At 45.6% G+C, this 23,034-nt stretch overlaps 1 protein-coding gene across 4 annotated transcripts; it reads left to right on the plus strand.

Annotated features, from left to right (window-relative positions):
- Positions 1-1,114: 1,114 nt before the first annotated feature.
- acap1 (ArfGAP with coiled-coil, ankyrin repeat and PH domains 1) lies at positions 1,115-23,034 on the plus strand (the record flags this gene model as incomplete). 4 transcript variants are annotated; one of them, XM_080023316.1, is made up of 23 exons in its annotated part: positions 1,115-1,397; positions 4,347-4,404; positions 5,506-5,625; positions 6,296-6,349; positions 6,749-6,807; positions 7,096-7,279; positions 8,863-8,907; positions 9,154-9,249; positions 12,302-12,376; positions 12,850-12,962; positions 13,640-13,691; positions 13,946-14,046; positions 14,389-14,500; positions 15,373-15,581; positions 15,973-16,042; positions 16,218-16,312; positions 17,667-17,860; positions 18,234-18,284; positions 18,596-18,771; positions 19,188-19,297; positions 19,709-19,819; positions 19,918-19,979; positions 22,163-23,034. In XM_080023316.1, the coding sequence occupies exons 1-23, from the start codon at positions 1,345-1,347 to the stop codon at positions 22,258-22,260; spliced, it is 2,298 nt and encodes a 765-aa protein (XP_079879442.1). In that variant the 5' UTR covers positions 1,115-1,344. The 4 variants fall into 4 exon arrangements, 3 of the variants coding, with proteins under 3 accessions (XP_079879442.1, XP_079879441.1, XP_079879443.1); XR_013844732.1 differs by lacking the exon at positions 22,163-23,034 and having other exon boundaries at positions 19,162-19,297; positions 19,918-19,977; XM_080023315.1 differs by lacking the exon at positions 22,163-23,034 and having other exon boundaries at positions 19,918-20,089.

The raw sequence follows: 23,034 nt of genomic DNA on the forward strand, positions 1-23,034 counted from the left end.
CTGACAATAATAATGATATCACGCGATTTAAAAAGAAAATGTTCACGTCACCTCCCTCCGGGACTCCATACATACACTGCAACATGGTACATGGTACACACACACACACACACACATATATATATATATACATATATATATAGAGTCACAATACGTCTTGTTGTGAAATGATGTGAATTTCCAGTTAAATGTTGGGCGCCATGACAGTGAATGACAGGCAGTGTTGACACCGTTTTCCGGGTGGAGGAGGATCCTTGCGACACGCGCTGGCCCGATGGAACCGACGCAGGCGGAGACGGAGCCTTCAGCCGCTGCCTGCGCGACAGAACCGCAGGGCAGCGACCGTTGCCCGAGACACTCTGTGTGTGTGTGTGTGTGTGTGCGTGTGTGTGTGTGCGTGTGTGTGCGTGCGTGTGTGTGTGTGTGCGTGTGTGTGTGTGTGTGTGCGTGCGTGCGTGCGTGACATTAACGTCGAGGGTGGCAAAACAAGGAGACGCACCCAGTGGAAGAGTAACCGACGCGTATTCGGGCGTGTATTCCTACTAGTTCCATCAGGACGAGGGTGTTTTGTACTGGGGGGGATATATATAGTGTGTCAATATACATCTAATAACAAATAGAATGTATTTATTAAATATCATTTATATATACATTGAATTCTCCCCGGATTAACAAAGTATGACAGTAATACATTACATTGCACTACCTTATGCTATATAACATTATTATGATATCATATAAAACGTAATTTATTTTGTCAAATATTAAAATAATTAATTGACTCAAAAGACCAAATATATGAAGGGGTGGGGGGGGTTCATAAATATCAACATAAAACAGCGCATGTTATTACTGCGTGGGATGGCGTTGGAAAGGAACCCAAAAAAAAAATAAAGTTTTGTACCAAGAGACAAGCGCAAGAAACCCGGAAATAGAGCGAGAGAGAGAGGGAGGGAGGGAGAGAGAGAGAGAGAGAGAGGGAGGGAGTGTCCGTCCAGACCAGAGAGGCGTCTCATTCATATTGTATTCACTATTTGGGGGGGGAAAGCCACCAATGAGGACGGCCTCCCTCCACCACCTCCTCCACCACCTCCTCCTCCACCTCCGTCAAACTCTTCGGGGACTGTCACCAGAAACTCGCACGCCGCCGACGGCACGGCTTCCCAGGGTTAAAACGAGAAGGTGAAACGGCAGCAACGAGCGACAAAGAATCGCCGCCTGTTGCCTCCGCTGCCACGCCGCAGCTTTTCCGACCCCAACAGAGGATGGACTCCACCGAGAGCCGCTGAAGTCGACCGGCCGCCGTGCTCGTAAAGTGGAGGGAGACCCCAACTTCAGTCCGGAATGACGATCAAGCTGGACTTTGAGGAGTGCCTCAAAGACTCCCCCCGTTTCAGGTAAGATGCCCCTGACAACTTTCTTAAATATATATATATATAACTATTGATCGTCTAAACAATATAAAAACAACATTTTCTGACCCAAGAATATATTGAGTGTATTATTACTGCAATGCACATCCTACAATATACCTGTGATATCCCTAGTATATCAGACTTCAGGTCCTTTTTAATGACACCCAGTTGTCCTTGAATCCCATTGATCTCATTGAAATCGTCGCATTGGAGTCATTGGATCGATTGCAAAAAAACAATGCTATATTGCTGTATTATTATGCCATATATTTTGGGGTTTTCACCACTCGAAATGTACACCTCAATTTCTCAATTTGAAGTTGAGAAAACGTCCAAAATATACATTTCAAAAAAAAAAAAAAAAGTTGATCCAATGACTTATTTTTGTCAATGGGATCAAAGTGCTTCTATGCACAGTGCATAGTAAAGTACTTCAAACTGGCCGACTTTTGGCGTCGCGGCACCTATTGTTTGCCTTATGGGGAAGAGGGAACCAACCAACCAGACTGTGCTCCATAAAGCAGCCCGGCAGTCACCCTTAATGTCACTTCCACATCACATATCACAGGCCTGGGATATTCCACATGATACATCAAATAAGACAACAATGGTGCAGAGTTTGTCAAGAGTAGTCGGCAGAGGCGACGTAGAAAAGTCTCGGCTTTTGAAACCGAAGATAACCTAACCGGCGAATCCCGTCCCCGTGACTCTGAAAAGCCCAGCAGCTTTTCCACGGCCCCTATGGACGTACGGTCGATCGAGTTTTTAAGTCAAAAGGGAAGTTTCACCATCTGGGTTTTGCAAGTCGTGATTAAAATAGGTTTGGCAGAGCAGGGTGTGCCTCTCTGGACCGTTTGGCGCACCTCTCCCTTGAAGAGCAGCGGGAACACAGAGCTGCCTTTCACCACATGAAACCTTCCCTTTTTCGCTCTGAACTCAAATGGACTTGACCGCCGGATGATCGGGTCTCTTTCACCCTCTCTCCCTCTCTCTCTCCCTCTCTCTCTCTCTCTCTCTCCCTCTCTCCCTCTCTCTCTCTCTCCCTCTCTCTCTCTCTCTCTATTCCCTTCTCTTGGCCCTGTCCCCCTCGTTCTCTCTTTCTCTCTCGCTCCCATTCTCCCCGTGGCGGGTTTACGAGGCTTCGGCGGTGGAAAGTGTGAGTGTGCTGCAGCTACCAAGGTTCTCGCTCGAGGGGGGATGAGGAACGGAGCGAAGGGGGGAGGGAGGGAGAGAATGGGAACGAGAGAGAGAGAGAGAGAGAGAGAGAAAGAATGGGGTCATGAGGATCATGAGGAGGAGGAAGTCGAGGAAAGCCTGTTCATGGTCAACGGACGTTCTTAACAGACACCTGAATGGACAATATTGACCTTTTTGACGGAATAACTCGACCACTTTTTGCCATATTTTGGTGATGACTGTCGGTGCTTTCACAAGATGTTTAGCATATTATTATAGTTTAATTGTTCTATTCTATTATAGAGATATTAAACAGGTAGAAGCATTGACGAGAACAGGTGGAACTCCATGAAGTGACTGTACTTTAATGCAGCCTTAGACACAGCACTGAACCATAGCGCCCGGTACCTGGACATAAGATATTCTGCATTCCAGGTTCACAAAGTCAAATTCTCCTCCGGTTTTTGGATGAAACCGTCCGGCGTGGCTAATTAGCAGAACCCACTGAGTGAAACCAGCTGGGTGGCTGCAGGGCCGGAGCAAAAACACGGCGGGGCCTTCACCTCCTGGAGCTGGAATCGCTCCATAGTCGAATAGATTAGCGTTCTAAGAAGAGGGAGCGATGGATGAGCGGACGACACCGACGCGACGTTTCCCCCAGACGAACCACCGCCTCCTGTTGCTAGGCACCGGGGTGGCGGTGTGTGTGGGGGGGGTGAACAGGAACAGGAACAGGAAGTGAGGCGAGATGTGCAGAGGTGATCAGGCGGGAGGAGAGACAGGAAGTGTGTGCGTGCGTTTTTTGCAAGAGAGAGAGAGAGAGAAAGAACCGCGGTGGAAAGTCTTATTTCAAATCCACTGCCTCTTCTCGTGCGCCGTGACAAGACACAGGCGCACGTGCACGTGCGCGCGCGCACACACACACACACACACATACACACAGGCATCAAAATGCGATTCAGGGAGAGTTGAATAGGATGTGTCTCCCGACCGGAGCCACCTTTTCAACCGCGCCGCCGGCGGCCCCTTTCTCAGTGTTTTGTCCTTTATTTCGCTTCCCCCCCCCTTTTTTTTTTTTCCGGCCCTGCAGCCTCCACAGCCCTGTCATGCCAGGTTAGGGCGCCATTTGAATACGAATGCGGGTCAACTGACCCCAATCCTCGATTCAGACATCCCTGCACCGGCTGCCAGGCAAACAGATACTGTCTGTCCCCCCTCCTTTCTCTTTCTCTCTCTCTCGCTTTCTGTCTCTCTCTCTATCTTTCTCTTTCTCTCTCTCTCTCTCTCTCCCCCTCTCGCTTTCTGTCTCTCTCTTTATCTCTTCTCTCTCTCTCTCTCTCTCTCTCTCTCTCTCTCGCTCGCTGCTTGATGGCGGCCTACTTGTTCTTCCTTTTGTCATTGGTGGAAGGCGGAGGAAACCACATGGTGGAGCTGCCGATGATATGAGACTGACAGAGGCCGAGATAGTGACTCATTCTAGAAAACAAGCGCACAGCTATGTGTGTGTATGTGTGTGTGCGCGCGCGGGTGTGTGTGTGTGTGTGTGTGTGTAAACTTGTAAACCATTTAGAACGCCTTATCTCGATGTCAAGAAATACATTAACATTCTTAAGCAATTGCGATAGCTACACTTTTACCCTAATAACACCTCAAAAAGTTGTAATAATAACCATAGACCTAAGCTTGTGTGTGCTTGTGCGTGCACTGTTAATGCTTCCAATCTTTACGCTGCTGTATGCGCGTATGTCTTTCCAGATCCGAAATTGAAGTGGTCCAGGTGGACGTGAGTGAGTTGGAGACACGACTTGATAAGGTGAGACTACTCCACACACACACACACACACACCCACACACACACACCCACCCCCACACACACACACACACACACAGGGGAAGTTTCACCAACTGAGGCTCGACCTCAACAAAGCTTGTCCTGTGACTCTGCTGGTGAAGTGAGAGGTGTGCGGTGGGACAATTAGACAGAACTAACTCCAACCGCCTCTTCCCCGTCACATTGTGACCGAACGACCGAAAAAAGCGCTTTCCCCCCTGGCCTCGTACAGAATTCCTCATTGTCTGTTCCCCCGCGTGCCCGACTGTCCTAGTTTTAACGCTCTTACATTATTACATGTCGGCGGATTGAATGGTGGCGGTATTTTGGAAGGTCAATTTAATGTGAAATGTCTTTGGGAAAAGCGACCGTGAAAACAAAATAAAAATGTGTTGTGGGCTGTCCAATATTTCCCGTAGAAACGAGACGGCACACTGAGAAAAATGCTGCATCGTAACCAGCTTGAGAGGAGAACTGATCTTGCCGATCTTCTTGTTGAGCAGGACAAGTTACGCAGGAAAATACTCTGATAGCTAACAAGACAAATTCTTGTCGGCTTTGCAAGAATACTGTGTCTTTTCACATACGCGCACAAGCACATAGTCCACATACAGAACATGATAGTAAGATAGATAGATAGATGGATGGATGGATGGATGGATAGAATCAAAAATAAACAAAAACAATGCAATACACAATACAGCTACAAATGAATTATAAAAATAAACCTAAAAATAAACAATAGAGGAGAAAATTTTGGCAATATACAATAAACCTAAAAATGAACTATATGCATGTATGTAATGCATATGTACTGCATATATGCATATATAAGATACATACAAAATATGTGTCATGCATTCAATTGGAAAGCTTGCAGAGTGCGAGGTCAGTCACAGTTCAGTGTCGGGCTCCTGCTGCAGCGTTCACACGTGTGTGTGTGTGTGTGTGTGTGTGTGTGTGTGTGTGTGTGTGTGTGTGTGTGTGTGTGTGTGTGTGTGTGTGTGTGTGTGTGTGTGTGTGTGTGTGTGTGTGTGTGTGTGTGTGTGTGCGTGCATGCGCGTGCGTATGTGCGTTGTCCAGCTGGTGAAGCAATGCCACGCCATGCTGGAGGCCGGCCGGGCATACTGCCAGAGCAGCAAGAGCTTCGTCAACGGCCTCCGGGAGCTAGGACACCACTGCTCCGAGGACAACCTGATGGGGGTGAGTGCATCAACCCAAAGGCACAAGCATTGCGTCAGCGCCCTGTGCGCTGATGTAAATAACAATTAGAGTCTTGGCGGCATGACTGCTGTTCAAAAGTATGCAAAAGAAAAAAGAAAACATGCACTTTTTTAACACTGGGAAGTCCCCAGCAGTGATTCATAGGCTTGGCTCTTAAAGATATTCAATGTTTGACATGCTTAACATAAGATAAGATGATATAGAACTAGTAGCAAGAGGTCTCTCAAAATATGAACAGTATTGTGTTGGTATAATGTAATAAACATATAGTCAAATTGTAAAATGTATACATCTCTATACATTTATATTATGGTAATATACAACTATAATAATAATAACAATAATAATAATAATAATAATAATAATATTGATAATAATAATAATAATAACAGCAACAACAAAAATAATAATAATAATAATAATAATAATAATTATTATTATAATAACAGCAACAACAACAATAATAATAATAATAATAATAATAATAACAGCAACAATAATTATAATAATATAAAAAAAAAATAATAACAGCATCAACAACAACAACAACAACAACAACAACAACAACAACAACAACAACAATAATAATAATAATGTCATAATAATACCTACTGAGCTCAATTTCTCACCTGTTGTTCTTCCCTCACAGGAATGTTTAGCGAAATTCTCCAGCTGTCTTTCTGTCATCCTGGAAGCCCAGGGGGTAAGTCTGCTGCAACCTTTGACCCCGCCGCTCTCACTTCCCCATTTCTGACAGAAGCCTCGTTGTGACTGAAATGAGACTTGATAACCAGCCACAGGACGTGGAGGTATTTGCAAATAAGTTAACCACAGTGAGCACTTGACATATTTTGTAGAATTGTGATACAGCCACGATCAGCACACGTTTCCGTCCACCTTTGAGTGGAATTTGAAGCCAATTTTGGAAACACTGCAGAGATTAAAATGCAAATGATGTGTATTTTAATCAAGTTGCGTCGGGGGAAATGAATCCTTGTAATCCAGTGTTCAATGTCAGGAAAAGTCTTTTTTTCGACATAAGATGGATGAGTATTTCAACATCCTCTCTCTCTCTCTCTCTCTCTCAATCTCTCTCTCTCAGGAAGTGATTGACACCACACAGAAGTCGGTAAAGATGAAGCTGCAGAGTTTTGTGAAAGAGTAAGTTGTGGAGTCGCTGGAACAGTCTCGCCATTTCTTTTACACAACAATTTGTATCAAATTTGTCAGTACATAAGTACCATAAATTTGATGTTTAAATTACTGGCCACGCCCGCTTTCGCACTTTTGCATTAAAAGAACGCAAAAGCATGAAGAATGAGTCAGGACCTAAACACCACGGTCTCTTTCCCCGCATCCTTCCTTCCTTCCTGCCTTCCTTCCCCTCGCCTTCCCGTCTCCCCTTTCCCTCCCTCTCACTCTCTCTCGCTCGCTCCCCCGCCCTGGCAGGGACGTGCGCAGGTTCAAGGACGTGCGTAAGGAGTTTGAGCGCAGCAGCGAGAGCCTGGACGGCGCGCTGGCGAGGAACGCCCAGGCGCCGCGCGGGAAGCCGCACGAGGTGGAGGAGGCGAGCCACGCCCTGCTCAGCGCACGCAGGGCCTTCCGCTCGGAGGCCATGGACTATGTGCTGGAGGTGAGGTCGGGGAGGAGGACAGTTGGGAGGGGGTGGAGGAGGAGGAAGAGGAGGAGGAGAGGGGGAGTTACAGGATGAGGAGGTGAGAGGAGGAGAACGAGGGGAGAGGAGGAGAACAAGGGGAGAGGAGGAGGTTAAAGGGGCATGGGGAGGAGGGGGCGTGTGATCGTGAGAGGACCGGTCGGGGGGGGGGGGGGGGGAGTTGAGGAAGGAGTAGGAGGGGGAAGAGGGGAGAGGAAGAGGAGGGGGGTGGGGCGGAGGAAGAAGAGGGAGGAGGTGGTGAGAAGGAGAAGAAAGCGGAGGAGATGGATGAGGAGGGGGAAGAGGTGAGAGGAAAAGGAGGAGGATGAGGTGGAGGAAGGAGAGGGAGGAGGTGTTGAGAAGGAGCAGAAAGAGGAGGAGGAGAAGGATGAGGAGGTGAGAGGAGGAAGAAGAGTGGGGGGTGAGGAGGAGGAAGAGGAGGGAGGAGGAGGATGAAGAGAAGGATGAAGAGGCCACTAAGTGACATGATGCTGTGCAAATCACAGTCCCATTCGAGTCCAAGTGAAATTAAAATGCATGCAGGTCGAAATCTTTATTACCAAAAAGAAGAAATGTACACGTAATAAATCAATGTATTATATTTATTATTTATATTATTATTTTATTATTATTATTGTTATTATTATCCGTTTTTTTATTTTTTCCAATTTATTTGATTGGCTGCAATGATATTTCCACCTCTGGTAAAACTTTCCAGCAGTCACTTTTGGGTGAATATTAAGATGTGAATAATTCAACGTGAGGAGAAGCAGCTTTATTTGTGCAGCGCATTCGAAGGAAGGATATGAAAAGTAGTCGCGGTAACGTAAATAACAATTTGATGTATTATTTACATTTGACGTGATGAGATGACCAATTTCACTTGGACTTTCAGCACTTCCGTAACACCCCCATAAACATTTTGTTCTTTAATATGGGAGTTTATATTAATATTAATATTAATATTAATATAAAGGCTGGTAGTAAGTAACGATTATTTTGAGTTACTTAACAATCAGTTTTATTGACCCGGCACATTTACTTATTAGAGGTTTGGTGAGGTTTGGGGCATTTCACTCCAGTCTACATAAAGAAATGAAACAGATTAACACTCAGAAAAAGTTTACAATAAAAATAATAATAAAATAAAAAAGAATAAATTAAAAGTAAAAAGTGAAGTAAAAAATAAAAACTTTTTTTTTTTTTAAATATACCAAAAGAAATTACAAAACAGAAATAATCAGATATATAAAGATATGCAAATATGCAAAATGTGATACTATGCACAGGATAAATTATTGTAATGAGTATATAGGGTATTCAATTATGAATATGAAATGAATTATGACTGTGTTAACTTGCTACTCATGCAACAAAAGGAGACAAATAGGAGAACATCTGGAATTCCAAAACCTGATGAAGGGTGGTGAAGGCCGATCCGCAGCGCTCAAAGTAAAGCTGCGTTTTTTTTAAACTGGAGGGCGTGGTCGAGCTGGCTGGCGTGTTTTACTTCCGAAAGACATGTGAACGACCACGCCCAAACGCTGCCGTTTTTTTTCCAGATCAATGTCATCGAGGCCAAGAAGAAGACGGACATTCTCATGGCGGTGAGCTCCCTTTGCGACGTTTAAACGCTTTATTTACTGTCTGTCAGTCCAGCATTGGAGGGGGTTATTTTGTGTCCTGGGTTTCGGCCTGATTCTTTTTCGGACAGTGGAATGTGCTTCCCTTGACAATGAACTACTGTTGAGTGAAATATTTGTTTCATGCAATTAGTCCAATTCATTTAAAGAGCATCCCCCAGGAAGCGGCCGTGTCGATGTCTTTGGGTGAAATGATGGTGTTTTCCCCAGATATTGTCGCTGATGGAGGCCCAGTCCCAGTTCTTCCAGCAGGGCCACCAGTCGCTGTCAGAGCTGGAGGACCTCCGACGCACCCTCAGTGAAGAGGTGAGTAACACTGTTCAAGAAGTGTGGAGATATTATGAGGGCGGTCAAACCATTGAAGTAATTCACATCATATTGCTGCGATTAATCGCGCCAATATGTATAATAATAAATGATGATAATAATAAAAAACGTGCCTGTAATCAATGCTGGGGGAGTGGTCTACACAAACAAATACAAGCCTGCCTCAAATACAGAAACTGATCGGAGCTGCGGTTCCGGTGCCGAGCTCCACTCCCAAACAAAGCAAATAAAAAGTGTGTTTTTATTGTAGATGTAATTAATTTACTCCATTTCCTACTGCTGTATAGCAGCTCGCAGATCGCTTCTTGGGGCAAATGCACCGCTCTGAGTGCTCTGGCTCTCCAGCTCTCCAAGCAGGAAGTGGTGCATTCATGGCAAACCTCAGAAAACTGTAATGCCCCCATCGGCTACAGCCGCAACTGCGACTTTTAGGGTAATTACTAGCTCTCTCTTTTTTCACCATACATGTCTTTGCGTGGCATGGCATCCAGGCGGAAGTTTGATTTAAAATTCATAATAAAATAGGCTAAACAAGTATACTTATTAAACTGAGGGAACCTAATATAAGAGCCTGCATCTAATATAAGCCTGCTTCCAAGCAGTTGAGGTAAATAAAGGCCCCGGGCACTATTTGCGGAAATACGGTAATCACAATTATTTTTAAATACCCAAATTTGACCATCAAGAAAGATTTAGCTATTTAAAAAGCAGCGCTTTGAGTTACCATAAGTCTGTGTAACATTAATCTAGTAATACTATGATTTGATTGTTGAGAAAAGAAACACAAAATAACCTTTGTCAAAATTCCTATTCATTTGCACTGAGCATGTTTACATGAAATGCAGAAAACAATCAAATAAAAAAGCTAAAAGGATTTCTTTATAATTATAATTTTGCTGCAGACCCCTGCCCTTCCCAGAGAGGTATCCCACATTGGGAACCCCTTGGATATAAACCATAAGTCTGTGTAACATTAATCTAGTAATATTATTTTTATTTTTTGTATTTAATTAATAAAATTAATTATATGAAATTCAATATTAGCCCCATGGGGTTTGCTGGAGTGCATTTGCCTGAAGCTGGATCCAGGCTCTGGGTCTCCAACACTCTCAGCTCTCGCAGATTTATTCGGGTTCTTACTTCATCACAGTTGTTGGCAGCGTTCAGCGGGTGCAGAGAGAGTCACAAGTTGCCGTCACACGTAACCGGCGACAGGAAACAGCGCGACGAGCTGGAACAACAGGAAATACTTCACGTGGCCGCATGTCACATTCGCTTTGTTTTCCTCCGTCCAGCGACAAAATGTAATAAAAAATTAATATAAATGTCGTGCAAATTGGCCGAGTTGGTTCTCGCCGTCACATGATGAGCCCCTGACGGAACAATATGTCCAAGCACGGGGGGGAGGGCTGCAGAAGATGGAGGCTCCAAACAGGAAATGAGTCCGTCACCTTCCATGGGTCAGATCAGACCTCCGAGCGAGGCCTTCCTCAGAGAGAGAGAGAGAGAGAGAGAGAGAGAGAGAGAGAGAGAGAGAGAGGAGAGAGAGAGAGAGAGAGAGAGAGAGAGAGGAGAGAGAGAGAGATGAGAGAGAGAGAGAGAGAGAGAGAGAGAGAGAGAGAGAGAGAGATGAGAGAGAGAGAGAGAGAGAGAGAGAGAGAGAGAGACCCCTTCATAATGACCCCCATACAAAGCCATCAGGCATCAGTTAACAAGTAAAAGTTCAAATTAAATGCACCTATAGTCTCCATATCAATGTTTCGCCGGCTGCAAACTGTGAAGAATATAAGACAAGTTTATGATGAGAGGAGGGAGAGAGAGGATGTTGAAATACTCATCCGTCTTATGCCGAAAAAAAAGACTTTTCCTGACATTGAACACTGGATTACAAGGATTCATTTCCCTCGACGCAACTTGATCAAAATACACATCATTTGCATTTTAATCTCTGCAGTGTTTCCAAAATTGGCTTCAAATTCCACTCAAAGGTGGACGGAAACGTGTGCTTATCGTGGCTGTATCACAATTCTACAAAATATGTCAAGTGAGTGAGTACAGCAGTCTGCCTCGCGTTGAAGAAAACTGCAAGTGTTGTTCCTCGACTCCGCACAGGAAGCTTGGAGAGTCCCGACGCTTCCCGCTTCCTGTTTTCCCGCTTCCGCTTCTGGTCAGCCGCCAGCCGTTAACCTCCATCCGAGATCATATTCAATCACCAAGTTCTGACAGGGGATGGATTTAAAAAATAAAACACATATAAAACACTTCTGCCCAATACTCCTATGAATACAAACCCAAATACAGTAGATACCACATGCTTATATCAGCCACTAACTAACTTACTAAGACACATACTTATATGTTAGTACACATATTAATAATAATAATAATAATAATCACAATAATCATAATAAATACATATTAATAATAACATTTATCAATATTAATTAATAAACTCTAAGTTGGCAACACCTCTCAGTTTCCAGCTTGGGTCATACTGTATAAGGTCAGCACACTCACAGCTCCTGCAAACACAGTTGTGTTGTGTAACAGTGTCTGGTGTTTGGAGGCCAGCGTGGACAGACGTCCGCTGTGGAGGTTTTCTGGCAGACCAAACACTGCCGCACAGATTAGAATAAACTAACAGAACCAACAATGGAAAGGCCTTCATGCATTGGGAGTTTTGCCAAATTAGTGTTCCATTGCCGTAAATAGACAAAATAGAAAAAAAGGCGCTCACTGAAATGAAAAAAACCAATGAAATTCATTTTCAGTCAAACTTTTGACATCTATTTGTACGGGGTTTGCATCTCCAAACCCCCAAATGAAATGTAATTTTTACCACAAATAAGGGACGATTGTGGACCACTAAAAGTGGCATTCTGAGGTGAATTTGATTTATTATCTCCTTCAAATAACATGCATTCACAATGGGGATGGTTTGATAGAGAACTCTCTTTTCTCCTGCTTCTTTCTCCTCCTCTGTGTTGCTCAATCGCTCTGCTGATCCAATTCCCTCTGTCTTGTCCGACAGCATACGCAGCTGGTTTTAAACTCGGCGAGGGAGAAGAGAGACATGGAGCAAAGACATGCCGCCATCAAGAAAAAGGTGAGGAACCGCCCTCCCTTGATGTCCCCTTGGTTCGAAAAAAATGAGCGAGCCCTTTAGGTGACCCTACGGTAGACAAAACCGTGTAAATTCCCCCCGAGCGTGCCCTGACGTTAGATAAAATGTTATAAAGTGCCCTCTCGAGTGCCCCTTCAATAGAGAGAACATAGTGTAGTGCCCTCTAAGGTGCCCTTATGATAGAAGACTCTCAGAACTTATGCTGCTGTGGATTGAGAGGGACATCCCTGGTCGATTGGTTGTTGCGGTCAACTGGGTTCATTACAAGTTTATTGTCTCCCCTCTGGGAGCTCGAGAATGCAGGAAACGGTGTTCCAGGTGTCCAATGGTCCACTGGTGAAAAGTCCCCTTTTCCAGATTTTCCAGACTGCCCCACGCATTAAAGGTTCCTCGTATTTACAATGATGTGGAGACGATGCGTTGAAGAAATTCACAAACAAATGTCTGGTCGGCAGGACATGTCCTACGACGACTCCATCATGGATTTCAACGCCGATGCGGCCAACGGGATAGCTATGGAAGGCTACCTCTACAAGAGAGCCAGCAACGCCTTCAAGACCTGGAGCAGGTATACAAGATTCCATGTCGACTTTATTGACTGCAAAATATGGGGGCGGTGCGGTTTAAGCAGCCGCACCTGTCTTGGGTGTAGATAACTGAGCCTGGGATCGGTGTGGCTGTACGCCTGTTGCCCGTCAGAGCGTTCTATGAGCAACAGGTAAATCGCCCATCCCCACACACACAGAGGGAGAGCGTCGGTCATGACACGTGTCAATCTGCTCCGGGCTTGTTCCATCTCGCCGCTCTCTACAATAAACTGTTGTTTTTGCAACATCTCTGGCTGTGTCTCTGTGTTGGAGGGCCCTGAAAACGTCACTCGGTTGGCGTGTCGGGCCACAATGACTTTGATACTCCTACTTATTTGAAGTCTTATCTTATTTCCTCCTCTTCTTTTTCTCCCCGAGTGCTTTTTTTTTTTCTTTTCAGACTCCCAACTCTCACTTAAAAGAAAAACCTTTAAACCATATTCTTTTTTTAGCCGAAACCTTATTTTTCGATCATTTGGGAGACAACCTCATGACCGCCACCGACTGGCGGTTGGTTGAATCACTCGGTTTGACTCCCAATGAGCAAAAAAAAAGTTTTTTTTTTCGACTGTTTTTCATTTGATCTTGTGAAGCTGGAATGACAATGACATCTTAATTGAATCCATAATCTCCTTCTCGTCATCTGTCTCTGCTTTAGGCGCTGGTTCTCAATCCAAAAAAACCAACTGGTATATCAGAAAAAATTCAAAGTAAGTTTCTAGCTGTTGCACACACACACACACACACACACACGTAGGTCTAAGTAAATACACCTGGCAAGTGAGGACCCATGGACCCTGGTACACTTCTAAACCAAAAAACAGTCCTCACTGTCCTCGGTCCTCACGAGGATAGTAAAACAAACATACACACACACACACGCAGACAGAAAAAAAAACACACACACACATGGTCACTCTGAGCCACATGGACTGATTTTCTTGTTCTTCCTCTGCTTTCTCAGGACCAGCCCACCATCGTGGTGGAGGACTTGCGTCTGTGCACGGTCAAACCCAGCAGCGAAAACGAGCGCCGGTTCTGCTTTGAAGTGGTTTCTCCTTCCAAGTTAGTGTGTGTGCGTTGCTCTCAGAGTGTGTGTGTTTGTGTGTGTGTGTGTGTGTGTGTGTGTGTGTGTGTGTGTGTGTGTGTGTGTGTTTGTGTGTATTCAAGCGGAACGTGCCCTTTAATCGGGATATCGACTACCGAAGGTTGTCTGCAGGATAGATTGGGCTTGCAGTGATCCTGAGTGGGTTTGTGACCAATTTGTTCCGTCTGGAATAAATAACAACTTTTGTGTGTGTGTGTGTGTGTGTGTGTGTGTGTGTGTGTGTGTGTGTGTGTGTGTGTGTGTGTGTGTGTGTGTGTGTGTGTGTGTGTGTGTGTGTGTGTGTGTGTGTGTGTGTGTAGGAGCTGTCTGCTGCAGGCGGATTCGGAAAGGCAGCAGCAGGCTTGGATCAGCGCCGTCCAGAACAGTATTGCATCGGCTTTCCAGGAGCACAGGGAGGACCCACTCGGTCCAGTGGGTACACACACACACACACACACACACAGTATATATACATACATACATACACATATATATATATATATATATATATATATATATATATATATATATACATACGTACTTGTATCGAGGACCCGTGTTTCTAGTGCACTTCTAAACAAAAACAATTGTCAGTTTGGAGATAAGTCCTCACAAGAATAGTAAACCAAACATACACACCCACACCCACACCCACACACCCACACCCACACACACACACACCCACATGTAGTATATATAACTGTCACTGATATGCAGGGCTGTGTACCAATCATATCTTAAGTTATGCTGGTGTGGCTTTGACAGCACTGCCCTGTTTATACAATGCTTTGGCCACATTCACTAATAATATAATCAGAATTGTTCAGTATTTAAAATAAAAAAAAACAATGGAAAGGAAAAATATGAATATAATGTGTTCCAAAAATATCATTACATACTGCTTCATTTTCAACATGCTGTACTGTTTGAAAATAAGGAAAATATAATAACATGAGATTTGGATTGTTGTAATACTTTTATGTTCTCATATATATTAGCACCGTAATGACATTACTACAAATATTTACTAATAGTTATATGCCTAATGTATTTTCTTTCATATAAATAAATTGTAGTCAATTTTAATTTCTTAGTTGTTTTTTTTTAGAAAGAATGTAAAATAACACCTTGAGAAACTTTCCACCTTTGTCTGGGTGTTAATCTGTGTGTGTGTGTGTGTGTGTGTGTGTGTGTGTGTGTGTGTGTGTGTGTGTGTGTGTGTGTGTGTGTGTGTGTGTGTGTGTGTGTGTGTGTGTGTGTGTGTGTGTGTGTGTGTGTGTGTGTGCACTGTGTACACACCGCAGAGGGACCGCTGCAGCTCCATGTCGGTTGGCAGCGTCGGGGTGGGCGGAGGGTTCGGGGGGGAGCAGGAGAGCACGGGGCAGGAGGCGCTGGAGGAGGTGCAGGCCGTGCCGGGGAACAGGCAGTGCTGCGACTGTGGGGAACCGGGGCCCGACTGGGCCTCCATCAACCTGGGCATCACCCTGTGCATCGTCTGCTCCGGGATACACAGGTGCGTACGCCCGCACACACACACACATATACACACACATATACACACACACACATACACATACACATACACATACACACAGTAATAAGGCTATGAAATACATTTAAATTCAACATACAGTAAACACCAAATAAAATCAGTACTGTGTGACGATGCACTGATGCTGCTGGTTTTGGCCCAATTTTGGCAAAGCTGCAAACGCTTGCAAATATTGCAGAATTGAGTTGAACTTTTTAAATTTCAATGATTGTAACCGCTAAATCCCGATTTTCCTGGACGTGCTTCGCGGAACATGCACACGTAATGTTACTGTCCATGAAGTACTCATGCTCTCTTTTGCTTTATACACCAAGATAACCAAAGTGACATTACATTGCATTATGTCTGGCAGGAGCCTGGGCGTCCATTTCTCCAAAGTACGTTCCCTCACTTTGGACTCGTGGGAGCCGGAGCTCATTAAGGTGACTTACGACCCTCACGGAAACTTTTAAACATGCTCCCCAACTGAAGAAAATGACTACTTTGTTAAAAAACAAACCAAAAAAAAAACAAAAAACAAGCACTAATTTGTCGTCATTGTCATGTTGATTAGGAATAGTCCTGAAATACTAATGGTGTTTTTTTCCCTGCCCATAGCTGATGTGTGAGTTGGGAAACGCAGCCATCAACAGGATCTACGAGGCGCGCATCGACGAGATCACCATCAAGAAGCCGCAGCCCTCCAGCCCCAGGTGGGTGCGCCCCCCCTGCAGACACAGATTTTATTTTGATTTTTTTTTGCTGTTGACTCCCTGTAATTCCACTGGTCGCCCGTAGGGGGGCGCGGACCCCGGTTTGGGAGTCCCTGCCCTGGGGGAATACTCACTAACAGCAAAGCACATCATTCTAATATAACACATGCAGATAATAACGCTGCTGCTCTCTGGCTATGATTTTATAAGATTAGAGGAATATTCATATATTAGAAAGATATTCATAAATGAGATTATAAAGAGACTATAAGGATAAGATCCCAAATTTCTCCCTGAAGGGTTGATCAGGTCGATAAAATGTATGTAATCATTTTATGACATTATAAACATATGATGTGATTCACGGATGAGAACGAATACTTTCTTTAACATTTGTGCTCATACAGGCGTCAAAGGCTGAATAATCCGTAACATGTACGTTGTGTCCGCCTTCTGCGGTTGCAATCGTTTTCAGAACGCAGTTCTACAATTTTATTTGCTTCCTGATCTCACCATATAGATACAAAACAACATTTATTTATTAATATTTATGTTTTTGTTTTTTCAAATACATTATTTTTATAAAAAAAAAAATGTGTTTGTTTTTTAAAACAAATTGTTATTGGCTAGAAATAAGCATGAATATACTGTATTTTGGAGCTGCGACAGTCTACAGCAGTGGTATTCAAACATTTTATTTTGCCGAGCCCCCCCTCCCTATATTTTCAAGGACTTGACCCCTCCCCCCAGAAAAAAACCCAAAAAGTTAAAATTAAAGTGTTGTTTGCAAACTAACCTCATTTAAGGTCGAGGGGTGCATTCATTTGTGGATTGTATTGCCTCTTCCACACAGAAAAGTGCGCAACTAATGAAAAAATATAGAAATCATGGATACAAATCATGAACAAATTGTATTATCATATTTTTAATTAATCAACTGTTATCCTATGATATTTAAAAACCTTTTTATTGTGTCTTTCATTTTCTCGTGCACCCCCTTCCCCGCCCCACTATGGGTGTGCGCCGCACAGTTTGAATACCACTGGTTTACTGCGACAGACAAGCGTCTTGTCTGCATCCAAGTCAAACCCTCGGTCTCGTTCAACTGGTTTTGTCGTGTTAGTGACTGACAGAGTGATTATTCCAGCAGTTTATTTGTTTTCAGAACCGTACGAGCGGGTTGTGAACTCACGCAGCAGTGTGTGTGTGTGTGTGTGTGTGTGTGTGTGTGTGTGTGTGTGTGTGTGTGTGTGTGTGTGTGTGTGTGTGTGTGTGTGTGTGTGTGTGTGTGTGTGTGTGTGTGTGTGTGTGTGTGTGTCTGTGCGCGCGCGTGTGTGCGTCCACGCCCACTCAGGGGAGACAAGGAGTCGTGGATCCGTTCCAAGTACGTGGAGAAGAAGTTCATCCAGAAGCTCCCGCAGACGGGACGCAGCACCCCGCTGCGGCGCACCAGCGCCCGCAGGAACCGCCTCAACACCCAGGAGCACGGGGCGCCGCGGCCTCCGCTCAAGCCCAAACCTAGCCGCGCCACGCTACCGCGGCTCACAGGTGTGTGTGTGTGTGTGTGTGTGTGCGTGCGTGTGCGCGCGTGTGTGTGCGCGCGTGTGTGTGTGTCCACCTGGCGGACCCAGGGTATCCAAAGAAATGTCAAATTCACCACTGTCCAACTCCGGGGCCAAAAAACATGGTCACTTCTGAGACAGGTCGTCCCAAGTATAGTCAAACCAACAAAAACACACACACACACACTAAAGCATTATATTCACTTTGCTGGGTCACCAAGTTTAGGGATCGTGTGTGTACGTGTATGTTGGTGTGCTATTCCTCCAGTCAGCAGGATAAACCTGTAATCACGTTGCGTTGCCTTACTGAGCTCTCCCTCTCTCTCCCTGCCTCGCCCTCCCTCTCTCTCCCTCTCCAGGGCTAAGCACCAGTGACCTTGCCCAAAAAAACAATTCAAGCTTGCATAAAGGTGACACACACACACACACACACGCGTGCACACACACACACACACACACACAGACACAGACACACACACACACACACACACACACAGCTTTTCTCTCCTACGCAGATGACTGTCAGAGCAGCTTAGTTTGAAACCGCTTTTTATGTCGATCGTCTGTGTGATGTTAACTTAATTCGTATATAATATGTTGTTTTTTTGTTTAGCAAACAAGTTCTTTTTTAACGGTAACGGTCACAACATTTGGATAAATCTCAGCGTATCGCGCCGGGCCTCCATCCATCCCTCCATCTAATATCCATCCACCCACCCAGATGAGGAGAACGACGAGGAGGACCTCAGCGGCCTCCACCCGGGGGCGCTGTTGTACCGCTCGGCGGGGCTGCAGCACTTCCTGGTCATGGCCGACGCCCTGGCCCACGGCGCCAACGTCAACTGGGTGAACACGGCCGAGGAGTCCCGCAGCCCGCTGATCCAGGCGGTGGCGGCGGTGAGGAGGGTGGGAGGGGTGGGAGGTTGGGGGAGTCGGAGGAAGAGGCAGATGGTGGCGAGGGTGGGGGGAGGGGTGGGTGTGTAAGTGTGTGTTGTGAATAATTGTGCTGGAAAATTGTGTTGGAGAATGTGAGATAACTAACAATGTGTGAGGGTACATTTGTGAATGAAGGTGGGGAAGTGTGTGTGTGTGAGTGTGTAATACGAAAGAGTGTGTGTGTGTTTAATGTGGGTGCATTTGTAAATGTGTGCATGCACCACTGACTGAACAAGCGACAGATGAGTGTATTTCGGCATGTGTCTATGCATGCAAGTGTATGAGTGTGTATCCGTGTGTGTGTGTGTGTGTGTGTGTGTGTGTGTGTGTGTGTGTGTGTGTGTTCTAAAGCCCCTTGCTCCCCGTGTCGCCGGCAGAACGCCCTGGCAGCGTGCGAGTTCCTGCTGCAGAACGGAGCCAACGTCAACCAGGCCGACACCAACGGCAGAGGACCACTGCACCACGCCACCATCCTGGGGCACACCGGGTACACACACACACACACACACACACACACACACACACACAGTTATACACGTATTCGCACTGGTTGCAGGGGTTCTCGCAGTATCCAACAGTCAGTCCATGAAACAAAGGAGTCTTTGCTTTGAAGGAAGATTGGAGCTTTCCTTGGTGTTGTGGTGGAAATCTCTGTACAGACTCGGTAATAAAAGCTATAGTGGACAGCGTCGCCCCCCCTCCCCGGGGAAATTCCAAATACTGCAGTGGTAAAAGGCTACATTGAAGGAAGGAAGACGTATTTACATACGCATGCATATACATATTGATATATCGCCCAGCTCCGCCCTCTCGGGGAGAAGGTGGTGGTGAATGGATGTGAATTCAGAGTGAGACACACACACACACACGCACACTAATTTCGTCCTTATTCTCCAAGGCTGGTGTGTCTTTTCCTGAAGAGAGGTGCCGACTACAATGCCAGAGACAAGAACCACAAAGACCCCATCAGTATCGCCGTGGATGCCGCCAACGCCGACATTGTCACCCTGTGAGTGTGTGTGTGTGTGCGTGCGTGCGCGCGCCCTCCGGGAGCCTCAAACCGCACCGCGGGGCTGACTCGACTTCCTCCCTCTCGTTTCCCGGCAGGCTGCGGATCGCCAAGCTGAACAAGGAGATGCGGGAGACGGACGGAGCCTTTGGCCAAACAGGTCAATCCAGGGGTCAGGGGTCGGCGGGCGGGGGAGCGGGACAGTCCCGAAAGAGCTTCCAGGCTCTGAAGAACCACATCAGCGGGTGGGCGCTGGGGGGGGCGGAGTGAGGGGGCGGGGGGGGGGGGTGGCCCCGCCACGGCAGGTTTTAGGAGGGACACTGTCGGGACTTTGATAGCGGACACTAAGGCTGGCTTTCAGTGTCGGAGAATGTGTCAGCAGGTAGGACTGTTGCTCCCCCTAATGTTTGCGAGGACGTCGCTTGTATTTCCCATGTTATGGTTTTTTTGTTTTGTTATGTGTTTTTCTCGAGGGACCGCAATGTGCTTGTTTATTTTGTACGGGGTTCTTTGGGGGGTGGACAAGGCTATTTCCTGGGACGAGTAGACCGCAGCAGAGCGATCGACACGAGCTCTCCCCGGGTTCACCTTTTTCCTGTTACACCTGAAATCGAAAAAGAAAGGGATCTTTTTTGACCGATGGAGATAAATGACAAAAAAAAAAAAAAAAAAGGAAGTTATAAGAAACGCCTCACGTCGCACTTTGACAATATAAATAATAGATACACTACATAATATAAACGACGCACATCTCTATGAAACGCACATATTTCGAAGGCAATCAGCTTCAGTGTTGGTTTACTTGGTCAGGACGCCATGCCGAGCACCGCCGACCCCCCCCAAAAAAAAGAAAAGTATTTTGTAAAGTTGGAGTTGCTGCTATAAGCCTGGAGTCAAGGTCTTGGATGGTTTTTCCCATGCGTCCATTCTTCCACGATTGTCCACCACTGCGTTGTAGAGCTGGGTTTTTGTTCTGAGATAAACCCCGATCTTACAGGTTTAGGCCGGGGTCTCAAACCAGAAATACCTGGGGGCCACTGGCAGAGGTCGCCGTCCACCTTGGGGGGGGCAAAATGAAGGGAAAAGCAAACGGTCCCGTCTTTATACACAGCGCACGCATTCATTTCCCTCATAATACGACTAAAAAGAGACGGGCAAATAATGTGGATTAATGCAGCGTTTATTTTTTATTTTTTTGTTTTATGAATTTGCGGGCCGGATTTAACAATATTTGTTAATGTGGGCCGCATTAAATTCTCTCGCTGGCCAGATGTGGCCCCCGGGCATGTAGTTTGAAACGTCTGGTTTCAGGGTTCCATTAACAAAAAAAAAAAAAAAAGGTACTTCCTGGAAGAATGGTGGTCATGATGCTTTTGTCTGCTTGGATTAAATACAAACTGCTGGTCAGTATATGATGTGCTGCGCTTTTTTATTGTGTGTTTGTGTATATATGTGTGTGTGTGTGTGTGTGTGTGCCCTGGCATTGTGCACCCCTTGTTGCTGAGAGGTCCAACTGGTCTCAACCGCTTGTGCAGAGCGCCCCCTGCTGTGCGGCCAGAGGTAACGCGCATGTGCATGTATACCTGTGTTTTTGTTCTGTTTTGTTTCCCTCGCTTTTTTGCTCCAGCGAGGTTCTACTTCCTTATTTTGCAATTACGCCATAGACCAACATCACAGTGATACAGAGCAGGCCCACATTAATGGAGACCGGCCCTTTAAATGAGTAATATCTTTCTTTTTCTTTTTCTTTTGTTTTAAAGCCTCAGATGTTAAACAGTCTGGCATGTTGCACGTCTGATTTGGATGGTAAACACAGGCCCAAGTGGGAAAACAAATTGTTAAGTAAAGTAGAGGAGGGAAAAAAAATATGATCACGCATAAAGCAATATGAGAGAAGAATGTTTTGCATTGTTTTACAGTGTTTCAACAGAACGAAAAGTTGGTTTGAGGGACGCCTGAGCCGGAGACAAGTTGGAAAAAACCGGGCCCCCTCCAACACAATGGAGGGACTAGCCCTGCTACGGAGGACATATCTGATGATTTGATGTGAATTGAATTCAAATGAAATAATAGGACACATGTTCTTAATGAGTTCTGAGCCGGAGTGAACACAGCTGTGGTCGGAGATGATCCGAGGAACAGACGTCGTAAGCTCGAAAAACAGTGCATAACTCACAAATGCATCGCAGGCCCCTCTGGTCACACACACACACACACACACACACACACACACACACACACACACACACACACACACACGGTTCGATCGGCCTGAGACCAGATGACTTAAGAATGTGTTTGTGTGTGTGTGTGTGTGTGTGTGTGTGTGTGTGTGTTTCACAGGTGATGAGACATACCAGGACATCTTCAGAGACTTCTCCCACATGGCCTCCAACAACCCGGAGAAGCTGAAGCGCCGCAGCGCCGACCCCAAGATGTAGCCGGGGCTGCCGAGTGTCCCCGAAAAGCCACACACACACACACACACACACACACACACACACACACACACACACACACACACACACACACACACACACACACAGAGGTCTGAATAAATACACCTGGTAAATGAGGACCCATGTCTAAACCAAAAGATAGTCAATTCAAAGACCGGTCCTCACAAGTATAGCAAAACACACACACACACACACACACACACACACACACACACACACACACACACACACACACACACACACACACACACACACCTGAAAAGTGAGGACCCATGGACCCTGGTGCACTGCTAGACCAAAAAATAGACGATTCAGAGACGGGTCCTCACAAGTACAGTAAAACACACACACACACACACACACACACACGCTGGCTGGCTGGCTGGCTGGCTGGCTGCCACATGTTAGATCACGGTTCAGCTGGTGTTGACTCCGGAGAGGGCGAGTGGATCCCACAGTGAATTCTTTGTGTTTTCTTGTCAAACAGGAACAATTGTAGCCGAGCTGGGAACTGTTGTTTTTATGGGAAAGTATCACGGTGTCCAACACCATAACTCTGCCGGGAGGACGTCCTGATTAAAACCTTTACCCTCCTTCCTCCTGGTAAAATACAATGACATGGGTAAATGTCAAATTTTTGGTCAGCTATTTTAAAACTTTTTTTTTAATCTATTTTTTTATTATGAATGTTTTATTGTTTGCCTCAGCTACGTGGGGTCACGCCAGTATATATGATGAATAAATGAACTAAATACC

This window comes from Zeus faber (genome assembly GCF_960531495.2).
Source record: "Zeus faber genome assembly, chromosome: 22".
NCBI lineage: Eukaryota > Metazoa > Chordata > Actinopteri > Zeiformes > Zeidae > Zeus > Zeus faber.